Below are 19176 nucleotides of genomic sequence, written 5' to 3'. Positions count from 1 at the left end.
CTATTCTTATTGGAGCAGGACCAAGGCTGAATTGCATATTGCTGGGTCATGTTTGAGGTGGCACAGTGGTAAAAAACGAAATGGGCTGCGATATGACCTGGGTAATTAATTACCTGTGGCTAGGATTAATCCAAGCATTCCTCCCTTCCCTTTTATGTTTTCCTCAGTGTGACGAGCACACCCTGACGTGGGTTCTGTGGTCACTGTGCCGTAGGAGTCAAGCTGCACCTCACTGAATAGTACCCAACACCCTCACACCAGCCTGGAGAAGCTTGCGGTCTCGTTCACAGGGGGGCCAGGCCCGGAAGTTCTGGATCGACTATTCTTATTGGAGCAGGACCAAGGCTGAATTGCAAATTGCTTGGTCATGTCTGAGGTGGCACAGTGGTAAAAAACACAATGGACTGGAATACGACCTGGGTAATTAATTACCTGTGGATGAGATTAATTAACGCATTCCACCCATTCAATTTTTGTTCCCTCATTCAAAAAAAAAAAAATATATATATATATATAATTTATTATTTCGGTTTTATATAATCTGCAGCAAGTTTATTCTGATTAACTCGTTTCAAACCACACATTACAATAAACACATTTCTGGGAGAGTAGAAAAGTGAGATGTATTTGTCAGATGGAATAATATGGTATAGCAAGACAAAGACTTTTACAAAAATGTTTACAACAAGGAATCCCATTTTTCTCAGATGTACCAATTACAAATAGGATTGTTTGCAATTGAAATATTAAAGACACAAGTGTCATAGAATACCTGTGATGCAGTAAGTCGAGAACATGGATTGAAAGTGAACAAGCCTTGTAGAAGATCCAGCAAATCATCACCAGCCGCACTGAAGATATGTTGAAGCGGAGTTCCAGGGAACATTTTAAAAGTAACATAGTCTGGAAGACTAGACATGCCCTAAGGAGTAGATGTGAAACACAAGAAAGAAGACCATCAGTGCTCTCACTATGCTTTCAAGGGAGACTGATAGAAATCTGAAGTCATATGCAGAATATCTGTCTCGGTTAAAGCTCATACTTAGAACCAATTTTAGTCTGCAAGTATCCTACGCTGATCAAAACGTTTAGCAATTGAAATGAAGGCACGGGTTGCGTTGAAGATTCACCTTCGATTTCTGTAGTTTAGACTTACATTCTTAGTCTTACTGATAGGTAGTACATTAGGAAAACCAAAAGGCTGTGCTTGGCTAAATATCCATAATACAAATCTATTAAGGATTTGGTCACTGGCCTATCTCTCCCCCAATGTGACATATATAAATTAAAAAAATATTAAAAATGAATCCCAAAACACTGTAAACTTTCTGTACTTGTAACATTGCATGGATAATGCCTGTGGACAAAAGGCAATAAGTGAACATGCTCTTGATGTCTTAGATTCATCCTGGCGACACAATAAAAACAGTACCACAGTAACAATAAACACAGCACTGTGGAGAGGTGGTTTTAAACACTACACAGAATATGATATGGGCATGTTTTTTGCGGAATCTGAAAATTTCTACCCAAATTCAAAAGATATACGTTGTCAGATGCTTACTGATTGGAACATAAATGCTAAAGAAACCTAAAAAAAAAGGGTGAATGGAAGAAGCATACTGGAGAAATTAAGTAATAGTAAAACTACTGCCAACTGGACCCTATGTACCCCACCCTTAGTTTCTTGGTCTACTACGCTACACACTCTACTATAAACTTTTTTAATGTCAGTTCATTTAAAGAGATTCTACGATTGGTTTGGCTGAAACAAACACTGTACCCCAAGCGCTGCTGTCCCAGCATCATGGACAAAAGTCACCCCAGCGAAGATAGCATAATATGTGCATTTGAAAAAAACATGTAAGTCCTAGGGCTCCACTGGGTAAGACACAAACACATCAGATGAAAATAACACAAGCTATATAAGAAAACCCCATGTGGACTTCAGTATGCGGGCTCTGTAACAAAGCAAGTTTGAGCTAATTCCAAATGGACTTAAGGGCCTCCTCTGGCTGTAACTGCCAGAGGGCACTTCAGTTCCGCAGTATTTGGTGGGCGCTGCTCAGTGATTACTGCAATGTTCACATTCCCCAGTAGGCATGGGAATGTTTGACATCATTATAAAGAGGAGGATCTCCAATTATGTCCTTCGTTTTTTAAAGGGTGTCCCCATAAGAAGGAAAACAAACAATTAACCCCTTGGCTCTAGTTTAGTCTTCAGATCTCCAGAGAACATTAGCCCAATTCAACACTTAAGGCTATAGACAAAATAACAAATAAACAAAAAAAACATTGCTTGGCTCTAGCAGGGCCATCATGATCCTACAGCAGTGGAGTTGTTCGCTATTTGGCGTCACGAGGAGCCATGCTCTACATGGCATATGGCCTCCCCCTTTCTAAATCAAACATTCTGGCCTGTATGTCTTATTCTGATCTAGGGTTATAAATATCTAGAGATACTTAAAAAAAACAATAGCGTTTCTCGGTCATGTTCCAGAGAGAACATGTAGGGAACAACCAAGGGGGCAAAGGAGGGGGATTTCGTAGGTGGGAAATGTTGCAGTTGGAGATGAATCATTCAGGTCGGACATTATTGAACTAGAGTTTGTTGAAAACATTGAGATTGGATACCTGCTGTGAAGGGACATTGTGCAGAACTATTTCCATCAATTTAGAAAGTTCTAGGAGGCTGTGAAATTAGTAAACTTACAGGCCACTGTTCTTCTACTGGAGTACCCAACGTTTCAAATATTCGTGTTAATTGATCTAGATCTGAATCGCCTGGAAGAAATGGAACCTGCAAAGATGAAAGGACACACATGTAGCTGGTAACACAAACTGTATCTGGCTTTGATGCCGCTAATTATCGTCACATTGGCATGTATGCTTTATACAACAGAAGGCAAACTGTTAATTTTCAGAACTTTGAAGTTCTTTCAATACTAACAATAGTCACTTAATGGCACCATTGTGTTGCTAATAAGTGCAGTAAACTTTGTGTTACTATTCAATAATTTACAGTAACTCAAGTATTAGCCCATGCAAAGATGAAAAGGTTCAGGGATTCAAAACTGTTACATTCTGGACACGGAGACAGAGAGACAGTGAGAGGCGATTTCTCAAGGTGGTGGCAGCTCCTTGTGTGTTGCTTCGGAGTTTGGCAGATTGCGAGGGGATCCTCCTCTGCCTGTACTGACCCCAGCTGGACTAGCTTATAAAACTCGCTGAAAATAATTTTTAACTGAATTTTAATAATTGTGATGCATTTTTAACTGGTATTGTACCTGTTGCCAATTGCTGTGTGTGCAATCTCCTACCAGCCCCGTTCCACCGCGGCTCTTGTGCCGTTTGATGTGGAGGGCAGGGTAGGGCGCCATATTGCCTGAGGGCCGGATCCCGCCGCTAACAGAGTTAGCGCTCTAGCGTGGGGAGGGGCTTCAAACATAAATAGTGATGGCTGCTCGGTCGCGCAGCGGACGCGTGCAGCGGGCGCGCCGTCTGCGCGCCGAAGGAGCGCCAAAGGAGGGCCCGTCTGTGCCCGTCCGTGTCCCGGACGGGTCCAGGGCCAGTTCCCCTGCCAGTCTGCATAAGAAACATCAGACCACTAGATTAAGGTACTCCCATGATGACCTTCTCGCATTGAATGTTTTCAGATGTGGAGAAGGAAACCCTTGGGGGGTGGCTGATAATACATCTCGGGTATGCTCCGTGTGTAATTTTCAATTTCATCCCTTACTGGTTGGTCCGGAGCAAGTTAATACTGACCCGATGTTGTTTAGGGCGGGGCTAAATCAATGCTAGGTCGTTGGTAAAACATGCCGACGATGTTTTTGAAATTTTAGCGGGGGACCAATTTGATCTGTTGTTTATTACCGAGACCTGGCTGAATGATACGTGTGCACCGGTGTTAGAGTTAGCGATCCCACGGGGCTTTAAGATCACGAGGGCGGACCGCCCGTGTGGCAGGGGCGGCGGAGTCGCTGTGATTCATAGGGATATATGGGCCCTCTCCTGCGATCCCCAGGACGAGCGGGGGAATGCGGAGATGCTCCACTTTTCCCTTGTGCTGACCCCACATTTCACCTTAGGAGGTACCCTGGTGTATCGTCCTCCGGGTAATGTGGGAAATTATTTTGGGGCATTGGAGGAGGCTATAGTGCCACGTGCTCTTAGATTTTCTAGGTTTCTCCTTTTGGGGGATTTTAATATCCATGTTGACGCTTTAAACTCCACTGAGGCTAACCGCCTAGGAGAAGCCTTAACCATGGCCAAACTCAAACAATGGGTCGATGCTCCAACTCATGTGGGCGGCAACCTCTTAGATCTGGTTTGTTCCAATTTTGATCTTGCAATGACCGATCAAGAGAGTGTGACATGGTCAGACCATGAGCTGATCAGGTTCTACTGGTCCTTGGATCGAGCCAAGGGGATTGAGGATACCCCCCCACTTGCGCACCCCCAGAGAATCAACCTAGTCACCCTGTCTGAATCCCTATCTCGAAATCATCCGATTCTGACCTCGGAGATTGATGAGGCAGTTAATACTTTTAACATATGGCTGGAACAGGGGTCAGCGGCTTCTATTAATAATAACTGCATTCGTAGGCTTCGGTCTACCCCCTCCAAACCATGGTTTTCCCACTCCCTACGAGAACTAAAACTTGGATGTAAGAAACTCGAACGGGTGTGGAGACAAGCCTACCTACCCGTGGCTAAGGAGGACTTGCGCACTGCTCAAAAGGACTACTATGCTGCGATTAGATTAGCTAAGAGTTGCTACTATGTAGAGAGAATAGAAAAAGCAAACAACAATAGTAAAGACATTTTTTCTATTGTTCAGAGCTTTGTATCCCCATGTGCCGTGCTACCTATGCTGCCCTCATCGGATCTCTGGTGTGAAGAGCTCTCCTCTTTCTTCACTGATAAAATTGTTAAGATTCAAGAGGACCTACGAGCTGTCTGTGACGGATCCAAGTCCTCTTTAGCATTACCCTCTCTGTCTGGGCCCAAGCCAACTGAGCAGTTTGATGTCTTCTCACCTTCTGCCGAGTCCGACATCCTCGCAGTACTGGAGGCCCTGAAGTCGGGAGGCCCTGAAGTCGGGGTCCCCTTCCGACCCGAGCCCAGCGAGGGTCCTTGGGGGGGTGGCGGATACGGTATGTAAAGAGGTTACTCAGATTGTTAATCTCTCCTTTTCCTCTGCTACTGTTCCGTCATGTTGGAAGCAAGCAAAACTTCTGCCGCTACTAAAAAAGACCGGACTGGATCTGGCCGTTCCATCCAGCTATCGGCCTATCTCACTGTTGCCAGCCCTGGCTAAAGTCTGTGAAAAGATTGCTTTCAGACAGTTAGACCGTTTTATTGAGGCATCCCAGGCTTTACACCCGCTCAATCAGGGTTCCGTGCTGCTTATAGCACCGAAACGGGGTTGGTTGAGATGTCCGAGGCGATTCGGGAGTGCTTAGATGGAGGTGGCAGAGCGGTTCTGATTTTACTAGACCTCTCTGCCGCCTTCGATACGATGCCCCATACCCTACTCCTTACCAGATTGGCTGCCGTTGGCCTCTCTGGGTTAGCGCTTGATTAACTGACGTCATTCTTGGATGACAGGACGCAACAGGTCTGGATGCCACCCCATGCCTCCTTGCTTAAGAAACTCACAACTGGTGTCCCACAGGGGTCTACTCTGAGCCCCCTACTTTTTAATGTTTATCTGACGCCTCTGATTCATCTGGCTGAACAGTTAGGGGCAAAAATAATGGCTTACGCCAATGACACCCAACTTTTGTTCACCTGGCCTAAGGATAACTCGGACACGTCGATTGTTCGGCGTTGTCTGTCATCTGTTTTTCACTGGTTAGCACTTGCCCAGCTCAAGTGTAACGAAGACAAGTTTGAGGTTCTCTTTTATGGTTCCTTCCCGGATAATTTTAAAAACCACCTTTGGCCACCAGATCTGCCCTGCCCCAAGTCCATGGACGGCCCTGCTAAGAACTTGGGGGTCTGGTTTGGAAACGATCTTAAGTTTGAGGACCACATCAAAAAACTCACGTGTGTGTGCTTTGCTACTCTCAAAATCCTACGTAGGTTTTTTCCATTGCTTCCGAAAGAGGCCAAGGAGACTGTATTGCGTGCTTTAATCCTTTCTAGGCTTGATTATGCGAATGCCCTGTTTAGTGGCTTACCTGCGTACCTGATCCAACGGCTTCAGGTTATTCAAAATGCTGCTGTGCGACTTTTGTTTAAACTGCCTAGGAGGTCTAGCGTCCGCTCTCACTTACGCAGCCTCCATTGGCTTCCGGTGGCGCACCGGATTATGTTTAAAATGCTGGTTTTCTCCTACCGAGCGATCCATCAGCTCGGACCTGGGTATTTGAGGAAGCGGTTTACCCTGTATGTGCCAAAGCGCTGCCTCCGTTCGGCTAATCAGTGCCAAATGACAGTACCTAGATTTAAGCTTTCCAGAGTTGGAGGCCAGTCCATTTCAGTCAGGGCTGCCAGGGACTGGAATGCTCTTCCATTACATCTCAAGGCTGCTCAATCCATTGCCGCCTTTAAGAATGAGCTGAAAACCCATCTGTTTAACATGAACCTGTAACCCCCCTCGCTATCTCTGCCTCCTTTTCTCCACGCCAGGATACTTTTTAGTAATAGAGCGCGTTACAAAAGCTTTTATAACATAACATATAACAGAGACCACACAACACATATAGACCTATCTCCATTACAGAAGATCTTTATGAACTTGCATTGTAGTGTAGTTCCTATATCCCTGATCGGCTCTGCGCATTGGAATAATATACACTATAGTTTTGACATAGAACTGAGGTCAGTATGTCTCTATCGAGTAGATTAAACTTAATTACTTCTGTGTACCAGCTAACTCAGAGTTCACTAGAAACTTCTTGAATAAACAAGAAGGGATTGGTTTCTGACAACCGCATAAACATGACAACTTTGTTTCCCTTAGAATCAGAACAGTCTCAGAATCGTGGAAACAATAGATAACAGTTTCACTCACTCAATCGTGCATGCTTTTGTTTCTACAGAGTTACACAGAAATAGATAGACAGGCGTTTCAATAAAAAAGGTTTATTGAACAGTCTTATTTCTCGCGCAAGAGATATGAACTCCTACAATTGTAAGACAGAATGCAAAAGTATAATACGTACAGCATTAGCATTAAGATAAAATAATACTACAATAGCATGGTTTGTAGCTATGACATATAGTCATAAAAATACATACATAAATAACAGGCTAAAATGTGAATACACATCTGAGGCGTCTAGCTACTTCTACCCCAGTGTACCTGACCTAAGTGTAGTACGAGGTAAGAAGTAGGTGTGGTTTGTCTATAGTCTAGTTTAGCTATAGTTTATATTGGTGTTGCCAAGATTTGCCAAAAGTCCCTCTAGGTTCTAGTCCGCTCCATACCTTAGAATGAGAGAGGTTAGAATCTCTGTCTGGGTCTCGATCTCTAACACCCCGCAAGGGGAGTCAGAAACACTGGAGCTGGATTCTCTGCGAGGAGGGTGACAGCGTCTGGTCAGTGCGTCAGGTGGGGAATTGACTTCCTTCCGGACTTGCCGTGGCGAGCCGTGTTGTGCAAGTATGCAGTTGAACCGTACCGTACCGTGGTTTGCCATGGCAAGTGAAGGTTTATTTATACCTTGAAGGTGTTTAGGAATGCCAGTATTGACGTAAAAGTCGGGCAGAAGAACGTCATGAATGAACCCCTAAGGAATAGATGTTCATGCATAATAAATGAGTTCCTGGAGAAATCAATAATCCAAGCAAGGGGAAGTCCGAAAGGCTTAAGAGTCTGGTTTTCCAAGAATTCGTTGTGACGTAGATGGGCGGATGTAGGTGGCCATGCCTGTATTTGGTTAGCAGGATAATGCCTAAATAAAGGTAGGATTTCTATGCCTAAATAAGGGCAATGTGAATTATGTCTATATAAGGGCATACATTGGGAAACCTATATACGGTATCTAAATCGACACACAACAGCATTTGGAAATGCACTCTTCAGATGTAAAGGTCCAGCCTGGTCAGACACTTAAGACAAGCGTTGCGCTTCCTCCACCTTGCACTTAGAACATCCTCCACCTTGCACTTAGTACATTCTCCACCTTGCAGTTAGTACATCCTTTTCAAGGATTTGTTTTTTCGATGGAAATCATGTGATATTGGGTACGTTGGCACTGCTAACATTGCAGACAATTAACTGGGTAACTATCTCTGGCGTCGGACTCGTGTTCTAAGAGCTCTCATCTATTCCCCTTCCCAAAAGTGCTTTCACATATAAATAAATAAATGTACTATGGTTGGCTTCATATTACCCATTCTAATGAGTTGAGCCGTGGCACATCTGGCAGAATCCCTCGCACCAAGTACCATTGTGGGTAGTGCAATGGTTGCTCCTTTGCTGATGTATGGTGGATTCATCACAGTGTATAAGACAGCTAGTTACACAGTACCATTTGCAAGGGCTGCTACCGGTTTCTACTAGGTGCTCTTCTCAGAGCACATACTAGGGTGGCTAGATCCATAATTATCCATTTTTATGGGTTGCTTCCCGGCCACTTGCATTACATACACAGATAGGTGGGATTTATCGAATACATGTACATGGGACCGTGCCAGGTATCGGGTGGAATCAGTTTAGGACTCTGTGGGTACTGTCCAGAATGTTTTCTCTTCAAACTGAGCTAACAGACGTGTCTTTATGGGTGGCTAGTGGTACGGGGGAAAATGGCGGTTGAGCATCACATTGTGTTGTGCTTTTAATTGGATGCATACACTTTTACCAGCCCACCAGACACTTATGTTCTGCCTCTCACTCGCACAACCTCCCCGCATCCCCAAAAGCAGAGCAGGAGGTTGCTCTTGCTCTTCTACCGCACTCTAAGGAGTATGCCAGTTGACCAAAGCTGGCTCGGCTGGTGGAAGCATGACGGTCTGCTCGCGCACATAAGAGTCGGCAGACTGACAGTTTGGCGAACAAGGTAACCGGCTCACTAAAATCTAACCCACCCTCAAAGTCTCCACCCTAAGGCTGAAAGAGGCTTGTCTACAAAACCAGTAGTTGAAAGGGAGAGACGCAAAGCTCATTTAAGTATACCGTAAGCAACAGGTCTATTGAACTCAAAAGTGGTACCTAAAAAACAAAAGCGATAAAGAAGTAATTTTGAGATGAGAAATTGTCTGTTACAAAGCAGAAATGTGAGGCAGGGATGGGGGGATTATAAGTAAAGAAGAGATAGGGTCGAAATTAACGAAGAAGGAATTTTGTGGAGTTAGAAATGGGCACTGTGGAGCCCAGCGAGGGGTGGGGGCTTAACCAGCAAAGCCACAGGCAAATAAGTGAAAACGACGAAGAATATTAAATAAAAGCTATTGAGGGAAAGTCGGAGAAATCAAGGTCTTTCGGGGGAAAGAAGAGAGTCGTACACCATGTTAGGTAAAAGCATCCATGGGGTTGGGGGTGTCGGGCGGTAGCCTCTCCATCTCAGGTCTCTGAGTTCACAGCGACACCTTCAGATTTGCATACCACATACCAAGGAAAATAATAAAAGAAACCGATTGCGGTTTCCCTGAAGCAGGTGCCGCGCTCGGTATTAAATAAAAAAATAATAATATTAAACTAAGTGGGGTGTCCTTGAAGCGGGCGCCGTGCTCTGTATTAAATAAAAAAAAATATATTAAACTGAGCGGGGTGTACCTGAAGCGGGCGCCACGCTCCATATTAAAGTTTGAAATAAAAAGAAAAAACAGAAAAACGAAATGCAAAATAGGTTAGGCCACCATTACCGAAGCTGGCACCCCGTGCGGGCTGTGTCCCTTAATTTTGTAAATAGTTCTCGGAACTGATAATGAAAGCTCCCAAGTTAGGACACAGTAAAAGATTGTGTCCTCATGGGTGGTACCAAATGGAGACAGCGCAGTAACAAGGAGGGACTACAAGCCTCATAATGAAGCGGAATCCAACATTTACCAAGGGCAATGAAAACTATGGGTGGAGAGTGGGCGATGCTTACGCAGCATACTCAACTACTGCATGCCTCACAGAGCGAGCAATGCACGCGTGCTGCCGCTAGGCTCGACCTAAAAAGACCTCAATGACAAAATTCAAAATAATGAAGAAAACTACTCAAACAGCAAGGAAACAGAAGAAGCCAGATACAAAAACAAAGATGGAAGCAACTAGAGACAAGTTGCTACTGAGAAAATTGGCAATGGTTGTACTAGCTTGACGGGCACAAAATTGGAAGCGCACATACAATGTGATTGTACTGCAAAAATGTAATGGATAAGCAGGCAAAATTCTGAAATGCAACAAGAATACATTTACAAAAGCAAGAATAATAAACTTTAGCACTGAAACACAAGAGATCATTCAATAACAAGTCGGTACAACAGATTAATTTATAAAACTACATGTGCATGGCACAATCACAAATTCTAGATGACAGCTGAAAAGAAAAGGCACAAAACAGTTTGTATCACAATTATTTGCATTTAAGTACATAGAAGGCATTCAACACAGATGTGCCAAAAATGTGTTAAACAAAGCACACTTCGCTTGATCAAGTTTGATCTGCCAACTGCAAATGCGACGGCTGAAGCAAATACACAGATATGGCTTAATGTTCAGTTCTGCTATAAATAAACCCCAGGGAGGGCCTTTCTATCCAACTTACCCTGAGAAGTAATTCTGCTAATATACAACCAACAGCCCACATGTCCACACCAACGCCATACATTTTAGCTCCAAAGAGTAGTTCAGGTGCTCGATACCACCTAAAAATCAAGCATGAAAATGTTATGGTAATAAACATGTTTGTCTTAGCTATTACAAGAAGCAAGGGGTACAGGGCCTGGCCCTGGTGCAGCAAGGTTGACAGATACCCAAAAAGGGTGGGGTGCAAGGCCTGGCCTCAGGTCAGACACTTTGGCCCACCTCTGGTGTGCACTGTCCGTGGCTATGTGCAGACAGTGGGGCGCAGGCCCACGCCTCTATGGTCCACCCCAGCTTAGTGTGCCCAGCCACTCATGGTGGGTGGTTGGGGGGAGGGGGTGGTTGGGAGGGAGTGCAGGGTCTGGGCGGAGGCCACCTTGCAACCTACCCATGTCGTGAATGGCCTATCTCTGCTGCGCAAAGCCAGAGGCCATTTACCCTTAGAAGGAGGGGTGCCCAGTGCCACAAATGTGCATGGCTAGAGTCCTTGCACCACAGGGACCTTAGGTGAAGACAGTGCACATGAGGGATTGTCAGCCCGTCGTGAATTGGGTGGAGGGCCTGACTGAAGACCAGGCGCTGCTAACAACCCCAGCAACACCATTTGTCACCCTCACTTCTTTTGTTTCGCATAGTCAGTTTCTAACTCTCTGAAGCGCAGTTTTACTCACTTATTTCTTCTCACGTATGTCACCTACAATGATTTATCCAGATTCACTCCCATACAAAACAAACAACATAATGTAATCTTTTTCAAACCATAAAAGCTGATTCTGGAAAGCCACTTTTTTATTTTTTAAACAACCTGTTAGGTTTTTTTGTATTTTCACTTATTTCAGAAAGATAACGAAAAAAATACAACTGCAAAAGTGGAAGAGGAATTTGTATTAAAAAACCTTACTTCTTGCAGGTCTGCTTATGTAAAAGCTCGCGATTATCATCAAAGCGTTCTGCTCTCCAATGGAGTTCACCGCTCCAAGGACCAAACAGTGCAAAATAAAATACTGGCATAGCAAACATTACGCTCATGCTGATACTACTGAAAGACATCCTGTGGCAATGTCTCACCTGAGTATTGGTGTGCTGTACTGTGGAGGCAGATACAAATACCTCTTTCCCCGTTCTTTCTTTCTTTTCGTCACATTAAAAAGGTGTCCATGCCAAGCATTAAGATGGTTAAGCATTAAAGATGTCCCAAAGGTTTACTTTACACAACTTTCATAGATCAGTTTTTTGTGGCACAAAATATATTTCATATTTGGATGATTTCTCCAGGAAGGGCTGGGTAAATATGCCACACGATGGAGTTGGGTGGGGCTAGAGAACCCTCAGTACTGAGATCTTCCAGTTCTTCGTTGCTCTCCCGAGCATAGTCATCTGAACTTCACCATGGCTTCTGATCTTGTCCAGAAGCCATTGCTGAAGTGTGAAAAAGATTTCAATCCCAAAAAATGGAAAGCACAGTACAAAAAATGTCTACCCTGGTTGTTTGTTGCAGAGCTTTACCAAGGCAAGGAGTATAATGATAAGCTTCAAATAATAAAAAAAAATGTGTTTCTTATCAATGGAATGCCATGACGCTACAGCCAGCTCCAGAGGCGAAGTGCCTCCTGGCACCGGAGCTAGAACTTGCTTGTTGCAGTACCACATGGTAGTGGTGGTGTTTGTGCACATCGGAATCAGCCCGTTTGATTGCCAGTAGGAAGCTCTTCAGCACCTGGTGAATAGGCCAGAACACCAATAGGTTGATGTGAAGATGGGTCCCTTCTAGAGAACAACGTTCTCCGATCTATACCTCTCCCAGATGAGCTCCCCATCCCAGCAGTGGTGCATTGGTCACCACAGTCAGCACTAAGTGGGGCAGGGAGGGGGGTCTGCTGCTGGTCCAATTGTGGCAGGGTCTAGATGAAACACAATAGGTTCAGGGGTAGGGGATTTGTATCGCTCAAGCACAGGGGATTTTCCTTAGGGACACGTAGCCTCAATGTGTAGTTTGTCACATGGACACCTAGACATTAAATTAGGTAGTTCACGACCTGGTTATGTCAGCTGGAGTTTACAGTTAATCCGGATGGCCTTCACAAATCCCATTTCCAGGGCAGAGGTGTGAAGGCCTGTGACTGGAAGAGTTGGTCTCAAATATTCTTAAGCCCACCACAGGAAAATTATTTCTTCACTGAAAACAGGCTAGGCATGACCTCAGGGGAGAGCTTAGTGCTGCACCAGGCTGGAGAATTCGAGTGTGTGCAGAGAAAGCAGATTGCTCAGGATGCTGTCATACATATGATGGACACTGAGAGGAGCATAAAGGCTGCAAGTGAGGGAGAGGGACATCGCAGCTTTCTGGCAGGGTTTGGTAAGAGGCTGAAGGGTGGGGAGTGAAATGGCCTTTTGGCATCGGTGACGTGCTCCAAGCTCTTTTCTTTCTCCTGTCTACCCCTCCCCTGGCTCAAGGATCCTCCTTCTGGGGCCCATGACCCGCGTCTTGCATCTTTGGTCACCCACTCAATTCATCCCTGCTCCTTGTGCCACTGCCCTGTGCTCTGAGTTCACCCTGGACCTCAGTGATTTCCTCCCTCTGGGAGCCTTCAGCTTCTATTTGTGCATGGCTGACAAGTGTACCTGCAAAAACAACAACTGATGGACAGAATGCAGAACAATGTCATACATTCACCCCAGTACAGAGATCTGGGCCTAAATCCACCGGTTTTTTGCACTCCACACCACCCCAGTTCAGACATGGCCATATGCAAATCAGCCTTGACCCTGTGCCTCATGGGAACAGTCCAGCCCGAACTGCCAAGCCATGTGTTTCCTGGACCGGAATCAAGCATCCTAGGACCGGTTTCTGGCTATCAGCTGTCTTCAGCAAGGATAGCTTGACTCCAGTGGTGTGGACAGCATGGGACTCACGTCTGAGCATACCCATCCCACTCGGGGTGACAGTGCAAAAACAACAATTGATGGACAGAATGCAGAACAATGCCATACATTCACCCCAGTACAGAGATCTGGGTCTAAATCCATCGTTTTTTTGCACTCCAGACCACCCCAGTTCAGACATGGCCATATGCAAATCAGCCTTGACCCTGTGCCTCATGGGAACAGTCCAGCCCGAACTGCCAAGCCATGTCTTTCCTGGACCGCAATCAAGCATCCTAGGACCGGTTTCTGGCTATCAGCCGTCTTCAGCCAGGATAGCTTGACTCCAGTGGTGTGGAGAGCATGGGACTCACGTCTGAGCATACCCATCCCACTCGGGGTGACAAATGCAAAAACAACAATTGATGGACAGAATGCAGAACAATGTCATACATTCACCAATGGCCATGTCTGAACTGGGGTGGGGTGGGGCGGAGTGCAAAAAAACCGATGGATTTAGGCCCAGATCTCTATACTGGGGTGAATGTAGGACATTGTTCTGCATTCTGTCCATCAACTGTTGGTTTTGCATTTGACAAGTGTACCTGTACTTGACTCACAGGGACTTACTGGCTTTTCATTCCGTGCTGGCAGGGGGCAGTGTGCTTGGGGTAATGCAATTCCTGCTGAAAGTTGGTATGTGATAGGTGTTGAAGTTGTGTGTGTCTGAGTGGGGAGCCTGTGTCACTGCAGATATAGATATTGGCTGGTTTGGTCCAGCTTTCTCACTTTAGCGCTGGGCCCACATGTACCTTGGGCCTCGATTACAGCATGTGTGAAACAAATCCCTCTTTTCTTTATCATGGTACTTTCCTTGTAAGACAATCCTTGCTGACAGATCATCCGTGCAGTGCCTACCCCACCACATTATTCCATCCTCGAGTCATTCATTAAAAATGTAAGCTTGTTTTTGTAAGAGAAAACAGTGTTTTTTTTATTTAATCAAGACGCCATCCCTGTCCAATGATATCTTCAGTCCATCATGCTGCGTGATTATACTTACTCCCTCAAGGACCTGTACCAATGTTACTTGCCTGTAACATGTCATCCCATTATGTTTATGCTGTTTGCACCACTAGGTTCAAGACTCCAAGGAGAACTTGCCTTCTTTGCACACTTGTTTAAACCAAGCATTTAGGTTTTGATTCTCTAATGGATCCACAGGACATCCTGATCATCCCTGCATGTTCCCATCTCTTTCCCAAAGGCTGTCTAGGCTGTCTCCAAGTCCGACTCATCTCCCTTCCATAACTGAGCAATATCACGCTTCGTAATTGTGAGGGCCAGGAATAGCAGGTGTTGTTTATACCGATTTCCCCCTATCCCATCAGTGCTGTTTGGGGTCGTATGGGAGATCACAGGATAGAACCCAACCCAGATAGGCCGTGACCTTGCGCCTGAAGAGCTGTATTGTAGTACAATCCCAGACCGTATGCATAAACGTTCCCTCATCCCAACCGCAGCATAGACATTGGGGAGACTGAATAACCCCCATCTTCCAGAGGCGGAGTCGGGTATAGTACACTCAGTGTATGTATTTAAATTGGATGAGGTGGTATCGAGAGTACAAAGCGGCGCCCCGAGGACTAGCCACGGCCTCGGCCCAGTCATCTGCCTGACTCTTCTGCATTCCTTACCCGTTTACCATTCCCCCTCTACCTCACCTTCCTTTTTCCCCATAAGACGTGCGTCTTGGCTATTCTACGTGCTAATACCTCATATTACTGTGTAATCTCATGTCTTTTGTTGTTTTCTCCTATTGTCTATACTTGGCTCCTGTAATTGATGTAATCATGTAACCTGTACTGCAAATAAATAAATCTCCAACTTGCTGGCAGTTTGAACAGCAAACCCCAGCTTTACCCCCTTCTTTTGATGCCCCTTCACCTCTGCTTTCGTTATTCCATTAAGGCAGCAGACTGAACCAGTGGGGTGGTCGGTATGTTAGGTCTGCTTGTCTAAGAGAGCATGTCTGCTAGTGTCTAGGTTTGCAGCTTTCAGGAGAGAGGGAGAGTGTTGTGCGTCCTGTGATGAAAGGTGGTTGTCTGCAGGTTGTGAAAGTGCATGCAAGGGGTATATACGCTTGCAAGGTGTATGTCTGAATAAGATGAGTGGGTTATAATGTCTGGTAGTGTTTGTATCCGTGCAATTGTTTGTCTTGGAGGGATGTGTTACTGCAAGGGGTGCGTGTGTTGTTTCAGGAGGTTGTGCAATTGTGCAGAAGCTGTGTATGTGTCTTGCAGTACTGGATGTCTCTCTGCAGTACAGGCTGTCTCTCTGCAGGACAGTGTCTCATGCAGGATGGTTGCGTGTACATTTGCTTAGTGATACGTTTGTCTGTCATTAGTGTGTCTGCAAAGGGTGTGGGTCTGTAGGGTCTCTGTTGGGGTGGAGTGTGTGGATGTGTCTCATAAAAAGCATGTGGGACACTCAGAAACGTTCGAGAACATTATGAGGTAGAGCTAAAATAACATGTTGTAGATTATGCCCCGCTCCACGCTTTCCCAACATCAGCCAATCGATGCTATACAAAATAGGAGGGAACGACGCATAGGAGGTAAAATAATGGAATAGGGACAAATGATAGGAGGAAGTAGAAAAAAAGAGGTTACTGCGTAATATGAAAAGGTATAGAAAAAAAGAAAGAAAAGCGCTGTTAACAAAACAGTGACACAATCAAGAGAACAGCCACAATCTAAGGAACCAGAACTCAAAAAGAGGGGAAACAAAAGGGAAAATATGAACATTGAAAAGTAGTAGTAAAGGATAAACTATGTTTTATATAAAATTGCAATTGATGTGACTAGCCTATCAGAGAGTACTAGCTTTTCAGTTACTAATCAAAGTCACAGTTCAAGGAAAAAATAAACGACATAGATGTAGGCCACAGGTCCCATTTTAATTACACAATTATGGGTAAATGCACCTGTCGCAGGGTTCAATGTGTTTTCACTTGGCCACATTCCAATCCCAGCGAGAAAGCTCAGTAGGTTATTGCACACAATGAACAGATTGTGTCCAATTTGTTACAGGTTACAATTGGCACCCTAAAAAAGCGGGTTAATGTTAGGGGTGGGCGTAATTCGTGTAGCGTAAAGTTGCAGAATTAAGTAAGAAATTAATTGAGTTTTTTTTAAATCGTTTTTATTGATTTTTTAAGAATACTATCGAAACAGGAGAAGTGCATTGGCTTATAGCAAATCACAGGATCCATGTATCTGTCAGAGCTATACCCACATTGTAATTACTCTGATGCCCACCCCATTCTACAAGAATTCTGCATGATTATGCGGAATTAAAAGAGAAAAGTAATTCTGCATTTAGCGATATTTCTTAGAGCAAAAATGCCCCCTCCCGTTCAAAATGGACGCGAGAATGCAATTTGCTCTATGATGATTGGGCGCCAACCCTAGAAGCCACTGGAGCTGCTACCAAGACCTCACCAATAATGCCCCACAAAGCATGGCTATATCTCTCCTTCTAGAGGCTGGTATTAATCATAAGACGTACGCAGAGCAGGGAGATGGTCAGGGTGTTAAGGAATCTGCTGCTAAACTAGGTCTCTACCAGATACATTGTTACTTTAGATAAGTAACTTTTCAATCTGATAGAACCATCTAGCCACATATTCCTTAACTTGTGAATTAAATACTATAGCTATACCCCCTTGGAGGAGGGTCTGCAAACTAATCCTACAAATGTTCTCAAGAGAACCAACTGGTCGAAATTACCCAAGACCACATATACGTAGGAATTAGATGAAATAGAGCATAGCTCTTTATAAAAAGAAACATAGCAATGAGCACAGACAATGTAAATAGAAAAGAAATTGGCAGGCACAGAAAAGTCAAAGCCTCAAGGGGAACAGAAAAACCTCTGTCAGAAGAAAATAGTATTCAATCCCCAACGGGTTAAAAAGCCCTTAGACCAGAAGGACAAGCCAGTCTAACCTAAAAAGAGACCAGCACAGTAAGTAAAGTGGAACCTTCTATAGGCACAGCAAAATGTGACTGCAGAGAAGGAAAACAAACTGCATCCATACACAAAAATCAGCCATACCAACAAGTACATGATGAAGTACAAGGATGAAGTGAAATCAAGGATTAGGAAGTCCAAAGATGAAACTAACGCCAATACAATGTAAGGTTTTCGATAGCAAAACAGTGAGAACTATGTACTCACAACAGACCGCTAATCTAAAGGGAAATTAGCAGGAACAGGATGACCAGAGGGAAAGATGCCACCGTCATTCTCTTTTTTAAAACAATGGTGTCAGCCACAAAAAGGTGGCATAATGAAAGCACTGTCATAATTACTGCTGAAGATGTATAATCATATTTTGTCATACGTAACATTCACTGACAGTATATAAGGGCCATGAGTCCGAGAGACCCCCAGAAAAGGGATTTCTACACAAGGTAATGGTGGAACATGGCTAAAGAATTATCCCTGGAATTGTTTGACAGACAGAAATAAGCAGTAGGCCTGCTAAAATCAAGATCTATCCCTGAATAAAAAGAATGACCGCCAGAGCGAACTGCAAGGCTCACCTAGCATGCAACTCCACAGAGGTGGAATAGAAACACAGCATAAATAAATACGCTGAACGCTAGTATAGATGCATCTAAAATCCAATACTAACTGTATCCCAACAAAAAGGTAGGAATTATACAGATATACATCTGCCACACATATGTATATTCCCATATATACAAAACACCTATGCAAATCTGCTTACTTGTAGCCTAATGAATATGTACTCAAATATACGGACCACATACATATAAGGGCCATTGAAGAAGACACTCACTGTCTCCTAGCCAGAGATGGGCACAAATATTTCTACACAATCTGCACCCTTACAAAGAGCAGAATTATATTAAAAATGTACAATCAGAAAACGTGCAATGTACATAATAGAAATACGCACTCAAAAAATAGAAAGGATCAATAAAAAGAGTTGTTAAAAAAAAAAATAGAAAGGAGCTGAGCTTCACAACAGGACATAATAACAGAACACTGAAGGGAGAGACTGAAAAGAGTCCTTCTTTCCAATGACTAAATAGCTTTATCCTATCAGGAAATCAGATGAGGATCACTCAAAGAAGGAAGGGAAAAACTGACACCCACGAAAAGAGGTAATTGGCAGAACCTCCAAACCTAGCATTTTAAACTTGAGTTATAAGTGTAACATGTTCTCAAAGATAGAACACTACAAAAGTTGTTTCTTGTAAAAGAAACCACCAAAATAAAGCACAAACAACGTAGGTGTATAAAACACCAAAAATCCACATAGATGGATACATCCCTTATCTTACAGTATGAGCATGGTATCCCTGAAGGAATAAACGTCACTTGATGCCCTCCAAATGGAAGGCATCAAGAATAAATATGTTGCAATCTGCAACTATTGAAAAACACCCTCCCGAAATAGGCGGAGAAAAAAAAAAAAGCTTCAAAAGGAGACCTATACTTAGTTAAAGGAAAAAGCAATAAGACTCCTACAA

General features: G+C 44.1%; 1 protein-coding gene across 1 annotated transcript in view; it reads right to left on the bottom strand.

Moving 5' to 3' along the window:
• CDK7 (cyclin dependent kinase 7) overlaps positions 1 to 19176 on the bottom strand; it is a 212340-nt gene that overhangs the window by 46700 nt on the left and 146464 nt on the right. The window contains exons 8-10 of the mRNA XM_078677314.1: positions 10710 to 10809; positions 2714 to 2800; positions 773 to 922 (exon numbers count right to left, since the gene is read on the bottom strand). Coding sequence (XP_078533440.1) covers positions 773 to 922; positions 2714 to 2800; positions 10710 to 10809 — 337 coding nt within the window. The remainder of the gene's footprint in view (positions 1 to 772; positions 923 to 2713; positions 2801 to 10709; positions 10810 to 19176) is intronic.

Source organism: Lissotriton helveticus, chromosome 2_1 (genome assembly GCF_964261635.1).
Source record: "Lissotriton helveticus chromosome 2_1, aLisHel1.1, whole genome shotgun sequence".
In the NCBI taxonomy this organism is placed as follows: Eukaryota; Metazoa; Chordata; class Amphibia; order Caudata; family Salamandridae; genus Lissotriton; species Lissotriton helveticus.
This window is presented reverse-complemented; position numbering and strand designations above follow the sequence as displayed.